General features: G+C 38.2%; 1 protein-coding gene across 2 annotated transcripts in view; it reads right to left on the bottom strand.

Annotated features, from left to right (window-relative positions):
- Positions 1-17,568, bottom strand: part of FSTL5 (follistatin like 5) — a 1,179,512-nt gene that overhangs the window by 530,253 nt on the left and 631,691 nt on the right. For both annotated transcript variants that reach the window (XM_075347385.1, XM_075347392.1), the window contains exon 5: positions 6,342-6,538. In XM_075347385.1, the coding sequence (XP_075203500.1) occupies positions 6,342-6,538 (197 nt within the window). The remainder of the gene's footprint in view (positions 1-6,341; positions 6,539-17,568) is intronic.

Genomic DNA, 17,568 nt, shown 5'->3' with positions numbered 1-17,568 from the left:
ATTTACGAGAGAAAGCCTAAAACGTTTTGGAAGAATGTTCTCTGGTCAGATGAGACAAAAGTAGAGCTTTTTGGGAAAAGCCATCAACATAGAGTTTACAGGAAAAAAAAGAGGCATTCAAAGAAAAGAACACGGTCCCTACAGTCAAACATGGCGGAGGTTCCTTGATGTTTTGGGGTTGCTTTGCTGCCTCTGGCACTGGACTGCTTGACCGTGTGCATGGTATTCTGAAGTCTGAAGACTACCAACAAATTTTGCAGCATAATGTAGGGCCCAGTGTGAGAAAGCTGGCTCTTCCTCAGAGGTCATGGGTCTTCCAGCAGGACAATGACCCAAAACACACTTCAAAAAGCACTAGAAAATGGTTTGATAGAAAGCACTGGAGACTACTAAAGTGGCCAGCAATGAGTCCAGACCTGAATCCCATAGAATACCTGTGGAGAGATCTCAAAATGACAGTTTGTAGAAGGCACCCTTTAAATCTCAGGGACTTGGAGCAGTTTGCCACAGAAGAATGGTCTAAAATTCCAGCAGAGCATTGTAAGAAACTCATTGATTGTTACCGGAAGCGGTTGTTCGCAGTTATTTTGGCTAAAGGTTGTGCAACCAAGTATTAGGCTAATGCGGGCGTCACACGGGACGATCTGTGATGCCCGCATAAGGGTGCCAATACTTTTTTCTGGCCCATTTTTGGAGTTTTGTGTGAAATGATCAATGATTTGATTTTTGTTTCATTCTCTTTTGTGTTTTTTTTATTGCAAGCAAAATAAATGAAGTTAATGATAAAAAAAGAATTTGTGATTACAATCATTTTCAAGAAGAAACTGAGTATTATCTGACAGAATTGCAGGGGTGCCAATACTTTTGGCCAGCACTGTAATGACACATCACAAGCCTATCATGACCAGTGATTCCTTTCAGTCTCTAGAAGTCTGTGTGTTGCATACTTTGCATACTTGGCAGAAGATTGTGTTATATTTTAAAACTTGAGTTAACTAGCGAGTGATTTTTTGGCAAATTCAGCCTGAAGAATGGTTTGCTAAAAAAACTGTCCTTATGAGCCGTAAGTCATTTTGACATTCACTTTCATTTGTTCATTCTTCGTAGCATTTTCTAGGCACTTTTCAGGCATGTACCATTAGTGCAAGACCATGTCTCTGGAATGCACTACCTTAGCCAATTAAATTAATTGCAAGCATTAAAGGGAATCTGTCAGCAGGTTTTTGCTACCTTATCTGAGAGCAGCATAATATAGGCAAATAGACCCTTAATCCAACAATATATCCCTTAGATTACTGGGTGCAGCTGTTCTGAAAGAATCAGTCAATCAGAATCAGTCAAGTAGCAAAGCGGAGAGAGCTGTCCTGCCCACACCAGGCTCTTTATAGAGATTGCGCATTGACAGTGATGTGTCAATTAAAGGAGGGGGTTTGTCGGACTGCCGTGCACATGACTTTGTAGTCTGAGCAATAATAAGGGTCCTGCTGCTTAAACAAACACAGCAAATAAGTACAGTTCAGACTGTAACAAGACAGACATTTCTGAAATCTCTGTGTTAGACCTTTAAGTATGCTAGTTTCAGCTTACATAGCAAAAACCTGCTTACCTGATTGCCTTTAATAATTTGAATCTCTTCCTGCAATTAAACATAGAAGGATGTCTGGATTGTAGTTAGTTTACTGTTATTTGACATACAGTTAAGTTTTAGGAATTGTATATGCACAAGGTTTGCTCCAATGGCATTTATAGCTGGAGCTGGTTGTTATACACAGCTAACCTTATGCTGCGTCAGCTAGGACTAAAATTAGCCTAGATCCCAACACTCTATCTACTGAGAAGCCAATGTCAATAGTAACAGAAGCATTTGAGGAGTTTGACAGAGGGAGATCACTTCCTCTGTCAGGAAATACGCACCCCAGCATTGGGATCCGGAGATGCTGATGGATGCAATTGCAACAAAAAGGTCTAAAAATGGCTTCACAAACAAAGTTTTAATAGTAAAAAACAATGTTTTATGTGTGAAACCCTCTTATCTCAGTGAAAACAAGTATTTGGTATTATCACCACAACTGTAACAACCTATACTATATAAATATAGTTTTATTTATTCTGCACAATAAATGCTATAGAAAAACCTAAAAAGCTATGCCATAATTGCTGTTTTACTTTATCTTGCTTTACTAAAATATACATACAGAGTGATCAACAAGCTGTAAAAATCCCAAAATGGTACTATATTAAAGTAAATAATATACAGTATATAACTAAAGCTTGTTACACAAAAACACAAGCCCTCACACACCTTCTGTTCAGAAAACAGTAAAACTCTGGGCTCTCATACCATGATAGCCTGAATATGTATTTTTTTCAAAATATGAAATTCCTGTGCAAAAATGTTAAATGTGAAAAAACAGTATAAATGTAATATCACAATTGATTCAATCTGCAGAATAGTAAACATATTAATATTGTTGCCTCCATAAAAATTGTATTTAGAAAACAATTTTATATTTTCTTCTCTTATTTTACTACCAAAAATAAATTACTAAGTGATTAAAAAAAATAATTTGTACCCAAAAATCGTAAGAGTAAGAACTATAGTTTATCCTGGAATCAAATTGCCCACACAACTCTATCTGCAGAAAAATAATATATATGCGTATCAGAATATGGTAAGCGAGAAAAAACCATTTAAGTCATTCTTCAGCGCATAAGTAGCAAAACAAAATATATAATAGTGGGGTATTTTCATGAAAATATCCAATTGCCTAATACACAGAACCAATGATTGTGCTAACCAGTGAATGGTGTTGAAAGAAAATATTATTGATGTTTTTTTGTTCAGTTTGCATCTCAAAAAGTTGCACGTAGCACAAAATTACAAAATGGTACCAATAAAAACAACAATTTGTCATGCAACAGATGAGTACTGATACGTTTTTTTCTTTCAAAGTATGTATTTACTGTACAAAATGAAAATAAAAAAAAATAAAAAAACAAATAAACCTATATAAGTGTTCTATAGCCTTTTTCGTATTGATCTGCAATATAAAGTAAACACTTTATTTATGCAGCATAGCAAATAGTGTAAAATTGGAAACACAAAAAAGTGGCAGAAATGCTGTTTTATTCATCTTCCTTCTAATAAATAGTTATTAAATGTTTCCTAATGACTTGCATGTACGGAAAAAACATTTGCAGTGACAAATACAACTCATCCTGATAAAAAAAACCCCTCTCATATGGGTTATATGAGAAAAATAACCTTGATTCCGAGATAGTGAAAAAACGTGAAAAAAATGATTTTGTCATAAAGTTGAAACTGGCTGTGATGCCAAAGCGTTAAACATTAAGAAGGTTGTCCAATTTTTAGCCTGTGAGCTCACTGATTGGCTGCTGTGCTCTTTATGTGTTGCCAGCTCCACAGCCATTGCTAGACACTGGGATGACTGACTCATCGCTGCATCTGAAGAAAGTGAATACAATGTAGTTGAAATTTTTCAATAATCTGCAGCTGGGAGGACAGAACACTGTTTAAAAGTGGACAATCCCTTTAAGCATGCCCTAAAAACAGAATACTGATCACAGATAGTAACAGCGCTGTTGTGCTTGTTAATGCACTCTCCAGCCATATATCCTCAAAGATACCTGTCTTACACATGCAGTAGTGCTGCCTGCGCTTGCACTCCTAAACTTCAGCGTCCCATCCATATGCAACTTTTGACTAAGACCTGGGAGGGTCAAAACGTCAATTTGAATTGAGAGCCGCTCCTCTTTTGTTCTAATAAATCACTCCTTTTTGCAACATATTTTGAGAGTGCAGTGATTTCCTTAAGACATATTTCTACAGGGTCATTGACCTTTTGTCACTGGCACCTCTAGTATCACAGTCTGAGTGCAGACAATAATTTTGATTCTAATAACAGGGCAGGCATATATATCATATTTCTCAATCTAACTCCATTTGTGTACTTGTTCATCTTTTTAGTTTTTATAAAGTGTCTCTTCAGGGAGGAAGGAGACAAACTCTAGCGCCACCTATTGGAAGTAACAATCCTAAAAGTGAAAAGCCTTTTCATATGACCTAGGACTCCTCACCACTGACAGCCAGATCGGTGTGTCAGTCTCCGCAAGGAGAAATGTTTTCCCCTGAGACCCTAGTTTTTTTAATGCATTTGTTGCACTATTTTTTAATAACTTTGTTTCTTTCAATTTTTAAGTTATGTTATTTGTTTATACCATGTTTAGTAGTTTACTTTTTTTTTATAAAATAAACAGTTTTAAACTTATGTACCAAAATTAATCTCATAAAGAAGTAATTACTTGTAGTACTTGACAATAAATATGACGCTGTTCAAAAGTGATCATGACATTTTGTAGATTACAGACAAGAAAAAGTTTTGTCGTACCATCATTTTATCATTTTTTTGCTGTCTAAACTCCTCAAGCATTAACGCTGCTTTATGGGTTTAATTAAAACCCTTGAAAAGCAGCCCCTAAAGTTCGTGTACATATTTACATAGCATAACATTTCAGCTGCCAAGTTGTCTGGATCTATATGAGGGAAATCTATTTTACATCCATGTTGGCAGTGTTTACAGGAGTAAATATAATGTCTAAATTTAAATGCCAAACATAGCATAGAACAGAGCTGTCAATTTAGAAGAGGGTAGTGACAGACCGGGAATGATTAATGCTCATTCTATGCAGAAATACCCCCAATATACTTTCATCAGTAGAAATGGGCGGATATGACTCGAGAGTCTCTCAAACACTCAAGAGCATAATAAACATCATATGTACAAAAATAATAAAAATCCTTATACTCCCCTTCCACACTCACCTTTGCAACCCCTCTTCTCCTATCTGCTACCTATTCAATCCTCGTTGCATCTTTGGAACGATATTGAATTACTCAGTTCTCAGTTGCTAGGCCAAAGTTTCTGGGTTTGGCACACCTAAGAGGTTTTTGCACATGCACTCACAAAGGTCGCAATACACGCGGTGACATCATACACCTCAGCATGGAATGTAACTATTGTGGGCACAAGAACAGAACCCTCCAGGACCTAGCAAGCTGTGAAGCTACTGTCTAGCGACTGAGGCCTGGGCATATTACTGCCAATTGCCAATCTACAAATGCGATCAGGACCAGATAAGTGGCTTTGAGGTTCAAAGGGACTGAAGAGGTGGGTACAAGTTCATTTTATTTCTTTTTTAACATTTTGATGGAATTGTATGGTTCACAAAAATTGCATCCAGTGGCTATCATCTTGATAAATCTGTGCAGAAGTAATTTACAAAAAATTAGTTTTTTGGCAAATGAGTATTTTATAAAGTGATAGGATTTTTTAATGGACACAGAGCATCTGAAAATGAAGTTTTTACTCCCAATGAGAGCCAAGCAGAGGCTGTAAGTGGCTCTCACTGGGGTACCGGCTCTCATTATTCAGTTGAAGTCAGTGTCACGCTCGCTTGTGAAGGTGCTAATACAGATTGGAGAAAGATCTCCAAAGTGCACTTAGGAAATAACCCATAAGAGGGCAATAGAGTAGTCTGCAAGCCAGGTCTGCAACAGGAGGTGTGATCAATAGTACAGGAGTAAACAAATCATAGACAGATGATCGCTAGGAGTCAGGAGTTGGGATGTCACATATACAGCAAAAGGGAGAGATGGAGCTGAGGTCGGGAACAAGGATACAGATCAATAAAGTAATGTACAGGGGTGGAGGATACAGAGGTTGGGACCGGAGTCACACAGATAGGACTGGGACAACAACTACAGACAGGAATGGGGAGTCAGGAAACAAGGGATGACAAACAGAGGAGGGTGCTGGTCAGGACTAGGTAGCAGGAAGACAGGGCATATCAGGTTAACTCACGGGAGCCAGGCACACATGCTGCAGAGAAGGAACTATTACTGGCGCTGTTCTGGAGGAGCAGCCCAAGATATAGCAGTCTGTCCTCCGGAATGAGACAGACTCGAATTAACCCCTCTCATGACCTGTAACCTTGAGATAAGATACCAGCAAAGGCTCCGCAGTGGCTGAGCCAGGCGTAGATCATGAAAGTGAGGCTGTGCTTTATGGTCATAATTTCATGGTCAATATATCCAAGCACTGAGCATAAAAAAGCACCCTGACGCTCACTTATCATTCAAAATTAACATTAAGCAGAGGATAAAATTGAGTTAAACCCCCTTCTCTGTGTTTCCTGGTGTATATTAGTATAAAAATACTGATTATATCATATTACAATAATATCTAACATGTTTTTCTGTAATCCCAAGAAATTAATGAATTGAGAAAAGATTGGGTAAAAATTGAGGCAATTTACAGTACCTGAGATAATTCATTAGTATCCACCAATCCATTGCTATCTTCATCAAAATACTTAAATAATTGGTCAACCAAAGTTTTCTTTACAGCAAATTTGTCCATATTTTCCTTCTCATTTTCTTTTCTGACATATCTCTGGTTTTGTGACTCCAATAATGTATTTTTCATCTTGCTGTATTCTGTAGCTTTACACTTGTCTCCTGCAAAGAAAATACCATCATCAGCTGACTATTAATTTATTCATAATGTATTTAAATTGTTAGATTCACCAACACCTAGCTTATTATATGATTGCTTTAAAAAATGTAGTTCTAAGAAAAATTAGAATACCGTATAGAAGGACTGTCAGAAGCTAAACACCATTGTTTTTTGCGAAAAAACTAATAGTAAATCCACACCAAAATTACATTTGAAACTACACTGTGCAATGAAGTCTCTGAAAATTTGCCGAAACCTCTTGAAAATCCTTGTTCTTATGAATGATCCTAACTGTGCTGATCAAAGGGGAGCAATAAGGAAATATGTCAGCAAAAAATGAGTAATCAAAATAGGCATACATGCTCGGTGTACCCTTGATATGATCAAACACTTCAGTACACCTTCCCACTCACTTGTTTTCTATCTATCTATCTATTCAAATAGGCTACCACTCCTACTCACTCTTCCATGATTGTTAGCTGTGGATTTTCCGGAGGCAGAGAGGGGAAAAGATAGATTGAATACAAATAGTTGGGAATATTCACTGAATGAGTTCTTAAGGGTCTTTACACGCAACGATATCGCTAACGATATGTCATCGGGGTCACGGAATTCGTGACACACATCTGGCGACATCTTGTGCTTGGTTTGAACAGTCATTTTGGGCTAACAGATCCCATTAAATGCAAGGAACTCCAGGGATAACATTAAACATCAATTATAGTGGAGGATAGGCCATAAGTGTTAATTTTCTTTAGTGAGGAACTGCTATAAAGCACCTACGAAATACATGGGCAAGACTGTTCATTAAGGAGAGTCTAATGCGGGCGTCACACGAGACGATCTATCGTGCGATATGTCGTTGGGGTCACGGTTTTCGTGACGCACATCCGGCATCGTTTACAACGTTGTCCCGTGTGACACCTACAAGCGACGCAGAACGTTCGCAAATCGTGTATAGTTGACACATCATTTATTTTTAAAAAGTCATTTATTTTTCTTAGCGCCGGTTGTTCATCGTTCCTGAGGCAGCACACATCGCTTCATGTGACACCCTAGGAACGATGAACACAGCTTACCTGCATCCCGCGGCTCTCACCGGCAATGTGGAAGGAGGGAGGTGGGCGGGATGTTTATATCCCCCTCATCTCCGCCCCTCCGTTTCTATTGGCCGGCCACTGTGTGACGTCGCTGTGACGCGAAACGTCCCACCCCTTTCAGGAAGTGGATGTTTGCTGCCCACAGCGACGTCGCTCAGCAGGTATGTGTGACGGCGGTTTAACGACTTTGTGCGCACAAACGACAGAGGCGGGTACGATTGCTCGTGCGATCGCACGATAGATCATACCGTGTGATGACCGCACATGTGAAAAAAGTTTGCATTAGCAAGGTATTAGCATTAGTTACAATAGTGTATTTGTCAGACAGTTATATTAGTAAGACAAGTTACACTATAAAACATTTTTAGAAAAAGTTGTTATAATACTTTATGTGAAATATTCATCTGTTTTATGCAGTCTACTCTTGTTCATGCAGTACAGGTAGTTTCTAGAATTGAGTCGAATGAGTTGGCCTTCTGAATTTTGAAATTTTTTTAGAAGAATTCAAGGAACAGAGGTAACCTACCATTGTATTTCTTTGCATATCACCTTTTGTTTCATAGTAAAGTAGAAGCAGAAAGACATTTTACAGAATGTAAAAATCCTGAACACAGCCGTCAATGATAATAAACTATACATTTCTGCACACAATGTAAAAAAAAGTAGGGTAGATATTCTAAGCCAAGTTTAGGAGTAGGAGTATAACAGACTTTTCTGTAAAGTGGAATAGACTTTGCTGTATAGCAACATATAATTGATTCATTAACACAGTGCGCCCTCCAAGTTAGTGACACCTTAGTCACCCTAAATTTAGCAATGCCAGGTCAGACACTTTTATAGTTAGATGTACGCTGTAGAGCAGGAGTGGGAAATTCATTTTCCCAAGGGGCCACATGAGAGACCATGACTGGTGTGGAGGGCCAAACCAATAGGTTGAAATTAATTCTGCTCAATATTAATATAGCCTCCTAAATAATCTATGAGACCCATATGGCCTCATATATACATTATGAGTCCCTATATAGCATGCAAAATATATTATTAGCTCCCACATAGCCCCCTATACACATTATGAGTCGCCAGAGTCTCCTAAATACAGTATAAGCCTTCAAATAGCCCCCTAAGTACATTTTGAGACCCCATATAACCTTTTATATACATTGAGATACCCATTTAGCTTCCTTAGCCCCTAGATTGACCCCTAAATAATTTATGTGTCCCTCCAACATACATAGAAATATCCTATATACATAACAAAACACTCACCTTGCTCCCATTCCCCTGGTGCTCATCTCCAGCCTCCAGTGCACTGATGCTAAACTCAGCACATGCAATGATGTGACATCATTGAATCTGCTGTTCCTCATGCTGATTTGTGGAAGATGGAGCCGGTGACCCCTTCTCCACCAATGTGTTCACAGCTGTCTGCATCCTGTGGATGCAAAGAGCAGGGACAATAGGTGGCAGTGGTGGATGGCAGGGAAGGGTATGATGTGGCCTGCAGTCTACTGTTTTTAGTCCTCCAGCTGTCTAGGTCTAAGTGCCAGACTGGAACAGCCAGAGGGTCAAATGTAGCACACTTGCCCAACCCTGCTGTAGAGTCATTAAAGAAAGCCCAAAAATTTAAAGTTGAAAAAAATGCAGGAGATACATAAATATGAAGTTCAATGTGTTAAAAAAATGGGTTTAAATAGGCTAAGTCAGCTTACCCCTACATTATGTCTGTATCCTTTAGTTAGAGCATCATTTTGACTAACTGGACCACACAAAATCCAAAAAATTGGCCAGACAAACTTGCGAGAACCTGGAAGGGTTTAAATTGTGAATAAATGAAATATCAGACTAGACTTAATTTTCCTTAAAAGCCTTTAATAGTCATGGACTAGTATCGGCATTAAAGGGAATCTGTCACCTGTAGAGATAAGCGAACCTGAAAAGTTCGGTATTTGTAGTGAATACAGACTTTACAGAAAAATAGTGTTCAAGTTCAGAGTTAGGTTACTTTACATATGCTAACCACTCATTCACCCAGCACTGTGCTCTGGTGCACTTGGTGCTCAGCCCAGTGCGAGCCACTTGAAGTGCTTGAATGGCTTGCATTGGGGTAACGAGAACGTTATAGAATGTAGTATGCACCAAAAAAAATGGAAAAGCCCACCCTCCCTCTCCCAGAAGTATTTTGTTTATATCTGGCTGTATGTGGGTGGAGACCCAAATTGTCCAATCAGTGACTTCCATTGGGATTCAGGTCAAGTCCAGATCCAGAACTGAACTTTATCTAAAGTCCATCTGAACCCACTGAATTGAGTTTCAAAGGGTCCGCTCATTTCTATTCATCAGATTTTTGCTACATTATCTAGGAGCAACATAATGTAGGAAAAGAAATCCTGATTCAAGCGATGTATTACTTATATTACTGGTTGCAGCAGTTGTGACACAATCAGAGTTTTAGATGTAGCATGTAGCAGAGATCTAAAAGTCGACCATGTCTATACCATAACTGTGTACATACACTGTCTATTTACAGTGAGCTGCTTATCTAAGGAGAGGGCACGGTCAAACCAGGAATCATGTGCCATGTAGTCCAGTCCAGGCGGTGATAATCACTTGATAATTAGACATTTATTGTATAGAGGCAACAGTACACAGCCACTTAAGTGATAAGTGATTTAATTCCTGAAATCTGTGTCTTAGCCCCTATCTCCTCCTGTCATCAGATTACAAAGGAAAAATCTGTCTACAGATTCTCTTTAAAAATAAATTTGTTGAATTTACACATACGACCAATTATTTTTGCTTCTGTGAATCTATTTTACAACTCTGTTTATGTACAGATTAAAACAATTTTTAGTTGTTATCATAAATGTTATTCATTTTTTCTTTATTTTAGATTAAATATGATATAAATATTAACTTGGCACAGCACAGTATTCTTTATCAACTTGAGATTATACAATTATGAGCCAGACATTTTTGTCAGATAAATCAGTTTATCCTTTTAAATCTATTCTTTAGACACAAAGGCAGGACAAGCTGCTGGTACTATACATGGATTTCAATAGACAGCAAGAAATTATTACAAGTGCTCATTGTAGAACTTTGAAAAGACCTAATTATTAGCAGAAGCCTGACATGAAATACTACAACAATTACTAAAAGATACAATAACATTTATTGTATCTCTCAACAACCTGTTCAGATTCTAATCCAATATACAATAATTAAAAGCTGGCAGATATGTTATTGTATTTAAACACAGACAACAAAAGGAAGCGATTAATACCTTTTAGAATTTTATCTAAGCTTTGCTGCTTAATAGTAAAATATTTTTATTTATTAACTCATATCTAGCAAATCTGGATTAAGTAGATCCAAAATATACAATTCCAATCAATTGCCATTAAAATAAAATAATTTTCTTTATTGGTTTACATTATAAATATGATATATGTGTAGGATAAATGTGATATAAAAAAGACATCAGGATAATACATTTAAAATATCACCAAAACACTGCAGAAGGAATCAATATAAATGAACACATGTAGTTAAAAGTGTATATTATTGCACATTGTCAGCTGAGGTAGTGATGGGTTAAAGGTGATGTAATGAGGTAAAGCTGATTAAGATTACCTGATATAAGAAATAATGATATGCTAAGTGCCTGTTGCATGTCCCTCTGCCCTGACTTATGTTTTGCCCTGCTTCTTCAGGGGGCACCTACTGAAGAAGCAGCTTGAACGGCTTTTCCTCATTACATAACCTAATTATATTGTTGATATTTATCACACACTCGCAGTTATTTTAATTTAGTATCTGTAACCCCTTATCACTAGTTAATCCAACAGTTAATGTGCAATACCTACCTGGACTGTAATTGTCACGGTTTCGCCTCCCCAACCACATGGCTAGGGGGTGGAGCCTTTACCCCGGGCCTCTCTTCCAGATCGAGGAAGCTTTTTATAGTGTCATCCTCGGTGAATCAACGCTGGCTATAAGCTTAGCGCTTCTCTGCCTGTGATTGCTGGTCCCTTTAAGTGTTGATCCTGACCCGTTCCTCCTGAGCCCTCACCCTCTGTCTGTGTCCATTCCTCGTTCCCTCCTCCGTTACTCCCTCTAGCGCCAGTTGTTTTTCCCCCTTCTACCTCACCCCTCGGTTGTTCGTTTGATATTAACCTCGGCCTGACCCCGACCTCGCTTCTGCTCATTCCTTCCATCAATGTCCTCTCCGCTCAGTGTATGACCCAGCCTGCCGGACCATCCCCTGCATGCCTCACGGCATCTGCTTTCTGGTTCGTACAGAGAGTTACTGAACCAAACACACATGGCGTGTCTACCTCCTCACTGACTCAACACTGTTTAACTTCTGCCTTGCAGGGCTCCAGCTTCCCCTAGTGGCAGCCTGACAGTAATTTTGACTAATCTATAGTCACTATCATAGTATTATTATTCCTAATTTTTACCTTTGATATCAAAATGCTTGTAGCCACACCATGTCTTCTGTCATCTGACACTATTGCTGAAGTGGTTCTTGATCTGAACAGTTTGTGTAATTTCCACAGACTTCAATGGAGATTGACACATACTAGTTAATCAACTGTGCATTGAGTATTAGTGAATAACCATAACTGGATAGCATTTTACCATTATGTAAAAGTCCCAAGGGTAAATGCCTAAATTAAGAGGCAAGCACTTCTATGTTCAATAAATTACATTCAACCCAATTTAAATACAAATTAGTAATAGTCAAGTTTTCATAAAACTACTTCAGAGTCATTCACAACATATAGAAACGCTTCTGGCATACACATTAGTATTTCATAAGCCCTTGTGATCTTCATCAGGCATCTGTAAACAGTTTATTCAACCATAAATGATAGCTTGGTGTATGTTTTTAACAATGGGGACACATGGAGGACTGGCACCATGGCACTCATTAAGGCTGAAGCCACCAACAGATGTATATTTCATAAACATTAGGAAAATGACATTACATTATAAACATTGTTTTAGCTTTTATTTCACAAAATCAATAATACACATAAAAGTACACAACTTTGTAATATATCTTATTAGACAAATATGCTTCTGTCTCTTGAGTAATTGGTGTTTGACTTTGAATTCATGGGTAAAATATGTATTCAATGAAAAAAGAATGTCTTATTGCTAAGATAAGAAATGGCAGTTGTTGCTCTTAAAATTCTGTAGAGAGGGGAGGAGGTAGGGGAAAGTAAGTGAAAGGAAGAACTAGAGTCAGACACAGATATTCTGCTGCAAGTTCTCTAATAACAATAGTTACAGTTTCCATAGAACTTTATAAGCACCAGTTGTCATCTTCTATCTTAATAATGGGAAAGTCTAAGTTCAATGAAGACAAATTTTAATTTGAGAATTTTGTGTATGACAGATTGGTCCACAAGAAGTAAAAAGCAGTGGTTTTTAATATGATATATTACATAGTTTCTTATTTTCATGTGTACTATTGATTAATGAGAAAAATGTAAAAGACAGTTGCTTTTCAGTGTTGAGATTTAGTACATAAAACAGTATGCACACAAGCAACCTGCTCTTAAGGGGGCTTTACACGCAACGATATCACTAACGATATGACGTCGGGGTCACAGAATTTGTGACGCACATCCGGCGTTGTTAGCGACGTCGTTGCATGTGACACCTGTGAGCGAGTGTTAACGATCAGAAATACTCACCTAATCGTTGATCATTGGCACGTCGTTCATTTCCCAAAAATCTCTGCTGGTGCAGGACGCAGGTTGTTCGTCGTTCCTGAGGCATCACACATCGCTGCGTGTGACACCCCGGGAACCACGAACAACAACGTATCTGCGTCCTGCCGGCAACAAGGTGGGTGTGTCATTAATGCGGCTGGTCTCTGTCCTTCCACTTTTTTTGGCGGGCCGCTGTGTGACGTCGCTGTGATGGCGCATGAACCTCCCCCTTAAAAAGAAGTTCGCCGCCCACAGCAATGTCGCTAGGAAGGAAAGTACGTGTTACGCGTACTAGCGACATTCTGCGCCACGGGCAGCGATTTGCCTGTGACGCACAAACGATGGGGGCGGGTGCTTTCGGTAGCGACATCGCTAGCAATTTTGCTGCGTGTAAAGTGCCCTTTAGTCTAAGATGTCTTCCAATCTGATGCTTTACAAATGAAATAAAATGAATGAAATTAAAGGCCCAGTTCAAGTTTTCAATACATATACTACACTAGTTCTGCAACATTTAAAGTGACAAGTGAATTGATTTGTCACATAATCTAAATCATTATATTTAGGAGAGGCACATTACTGTTAAATACTGCTATTCACATGAACACTGCTCTTGCATTTATCTCTATAGTCAGCATTAATGGTATCATCAATTTGAATGGGAGATAAAATAAAACTATTATGCTTATTAAGAAGAGCCATAAATCTTAGTAAAGTACCGAACAATCATTCATGCTAAACAGATTCTGAATTAGGTTTGATCCAAGCTAATTAGGTGTCTTATCGTTTACAACCAGACCACAAACAATTTAGGCCTAGTGTGTAACGCGTAACGCCTAGAATCTTGTGCTACAATTGTCTTGTTCAGCCTTATTCATGTTGTTTATTATATAAAATGACATTATTTTAAAAGTTTTTGCTAAAAGCATATTCTATTAGATTGCAATTTGGAGTAAGGTAATAATCTGGTCACATTTTTTATGGCTGTTATAAAATCAAGCGAGTACTACAATATCGTAAGAGCATTACTCTACGACACCGATATGCTAAGTACACATGTAGCAATACGTAGCTTGTCAGCGATAGCAGAGATAAATTTATCATGTCACACAAACAATTGTAATATAAATTTGTAACCCATGACTTTGTGTAGGATTACAAGCTATCTTCAAGATATCGTTCCAATGATGAGTATTTGGGGAGTTTTTCATGTTGCAGAATGTCTACAAAATCAAAAACTCATGCATATTTATCTCACTTTTGATGCTGCAGTTTTTTTGTCTCCATTTAGTGTGGTGTTCTTTAAAGCTGCTTTGTTTTTGATACTTCCTGGTATTTCGCTTGAATAAAACTTACTTGATATAGTTAAGTGCGGATTACATGTATTTTTATGGGTTTTCATGGAGGAAATGCACTAGAACACATATGTGTTTTTTACCTGCACATTTTCCACATCTAATGAAACTCTATGGGAAAATCTGCACAAAAAAGTCATGGTATCGTGTTTCCCCAAAAATAAGACCTACCCCGAAAATAAGCTCTAACATGATTTTACAGGATTTTTGGAGTATGCTTGAAACTTAAGCCCTTCTTCAAAACTAAGCCCTGGTTGCAGTCATTGCTGGTGTTAGGGGGAGTCAAACTTCACAATTTCTCAGAGCCCCACTCTCTTAGGGGCCCCAGCAGTTAAATTCTGAGGTTAAGATTATTTAAGCACCTTTAGCATTACAGTCATGTGACCTTGGGTCTCTTAATTTAAGGAGTCTAAAAGAACTGAATAGGAGACTGGCTGGTATGTAGGAATTTACATAAAAGACACTGCACTCTCTTCAAGATATAGTAGGAGTAAAGAAATCAACAGATTCGTTTTTTTCATATGCAAAACAATGTTTGTGTTTATTTACAAATATTGTAAGTGGGAGGGACTAAGGGGACGTTTCGGCCCATACATGGGCCTTCTTCACGCCAAGTCACGCTAGAAAAGGGGGGAGAAAAAATGGCAATCAATATTTACATATATCACAGGGGGGTACATATTTACAAATTTACAAATATTTTGACACACATATATAAAGTAAAAACATGTCACAGTTTGATTTTCAGTGACTGGAGTAATAGCATATTGGCAGACATCATGACGGATTTCTTCAGAGTATAGTGACAAAATGAAATAGTAGTAAAAACACAGGGGCAAGGGAGATAAGACATGAAAACAAATGACCAGTAGCATACCTCCATATAAGGAAGAATAAGCTTATTCAGAGAGTTGTTGATGCAGGGGTAGTATAATTGCGGAAGTCAACCCTAGGGAGATTGGTATTGGTGGTCACAGAATGTAAGTCCTGTAGGTAAAAAAGTATACATATCTGGGAATCTAGTTTGTACTAGAGTAATTGTGACACTAAAGGAAGAAAATTACCTTACTGGTATTCTCAAAAGGTCTGTTCATATAAAATGATTTGTAGAAGGGGAGTTTTTTTGCTCGTTGTCCCTTAAATTGCAACATGCTATAATCAGTACGGTAAGAAACCAGTATATTATATTCCCATATAGTGCATACTAAGTTGTTGCAACTACCTTGAATTTGTAGTAAGTAGAATGAGTAATGTGCTGTGGGAATCCACTTAGAAAATTACGGGACTTATTCACATCTGAAATAATGATGTAAGGTTAGCAACAACTAGGATTCATGGGAGAACAGGGAGGACATAACATTAGAAGCAATCATGGAGTGGTACATATTACCTGTAGTTTTCAAGATGAATGCATGGGGGAGGGGTGCTGACTTCACTATAATGTAAAGGGAGGAAGGTTAAAATGCAGGAGTAAAAGTGCAGGAGATAGAGGCAGAGAATCAAGTTGCATACCTTAATTACGGTCTTCCCAGACTCTGGCTTATAGCAACGTGTAACTAGACCAGTGGGCTTATAAACCGCAGACCCGGAAGTCTAATGCGGCGTCGGCGCATGCGCAGTAGCGTTCTGCGCTTATATTAGTGTATTGTAAGTACCATTGAGACTCTAATAGAAGCGCCCGCGCATGCGCAGTAGAGCAAATGTCATACTTAGAAGAAAAAGGTGCTGGGAGGACGTTTACCAAGGAGCAGCTGTTAGTATAATGTATAGAAGCGAGAAAACGAGGAAGGGGCACTATAGATGCTACCAAAAGCATGGAAATGAGTAGTGAAAGATATTATTACAAGAAAACATGGTTAAATGTTAATATAGTACATTACATAGTCATATGCATATTCAGAAATAGAGTCCAATAGAAATACATGTTAGTATTTAAGGTACTAGGAGGAGAGTATGACCTGGGAAAAAAGGTTTTTTGGTTAATGCACAAAACGGAAGGGTCCCAATATGCTATAAGTATGAGTTTATTCTATAGCATGACTATGTAAGGGTGCTCTTTAATACATTACCATCTATTAGTGAGTGGTTGATGGAAGAAGGAAAGGTGAGGATGGTGTTTTTCACGTTTTCTGCAAAGAATATCATGACAAATTTAGTATGAATCCAAAACAAACCTAGACAAAGAGAAGGGAGGTTATAATTATGCTAACCAATCTATCTCCCTATTCAATCCTTTAGGTGTAAGAGTTTGTAGTTTGTGAATCCAGAAACTTTCTCTTTTTTTGAGGAGTTCAATGTGATTGCCACCACGCCTTGGTCTATGCACTTTGTCGATGACCTGATAGCGCAACTGTGCCACATTATGTTTTGCTTCATGAAAATGATGGGGAATCGGTAGCCACAGTTTCCCGCACCTAATGGTGGACTTATGGCTTGCTATGCGGTCGCCAACGTGTTGTATTGTTTCTCCGACATACAATAGGCCACAGGGGCACTTGATAATATACACAACGAAATTACTCTCGCATGTAAAATATTCTTTTATTCGGAAACTCTTGCCAGATCTAGGGTGTGTGAAATGGTCTCCTTTAATAACATTTGAGCAGGATGGACAATTTAAGCAGGGAAAAGTCCCGGTACGTCTTGGTGCTATAAGAGTTTGTATATTTTTTTCTTATCGCTGCCAATATCCTCTTTGACCAGAGAGTCTCTTATGTTATTGGGCCTTCTTTTGCACATGATAGGGGGAAGTATGAATGATCCGATCTCTGGGTGTGCTTTTTTCAGAAGTGGCCAGTGTCGGTTAATGATGCTATAAATTTTGGGCATGGAGGGATGATAAGTGTGTACGAAT

This window comes from Anomaloglossus baeobatrachus, chromosome 1 (assembly GCF_048569485.1).
Source record: "Anomaloglossus baeobatrachus isolate aAnoBae1 chromosome 1, aAnoBae1.hap1, whole genome shotgun sequence".
NCBI lineage: Eukaryota > Metazoa > Chordata > Amphibia > Anura > Aromobatidae > Anomaloglossus > Anomaloglossus baeobatrachus.
This window is presented reverse-complemented; position numbering and strand designations above follow the sequence as displayed.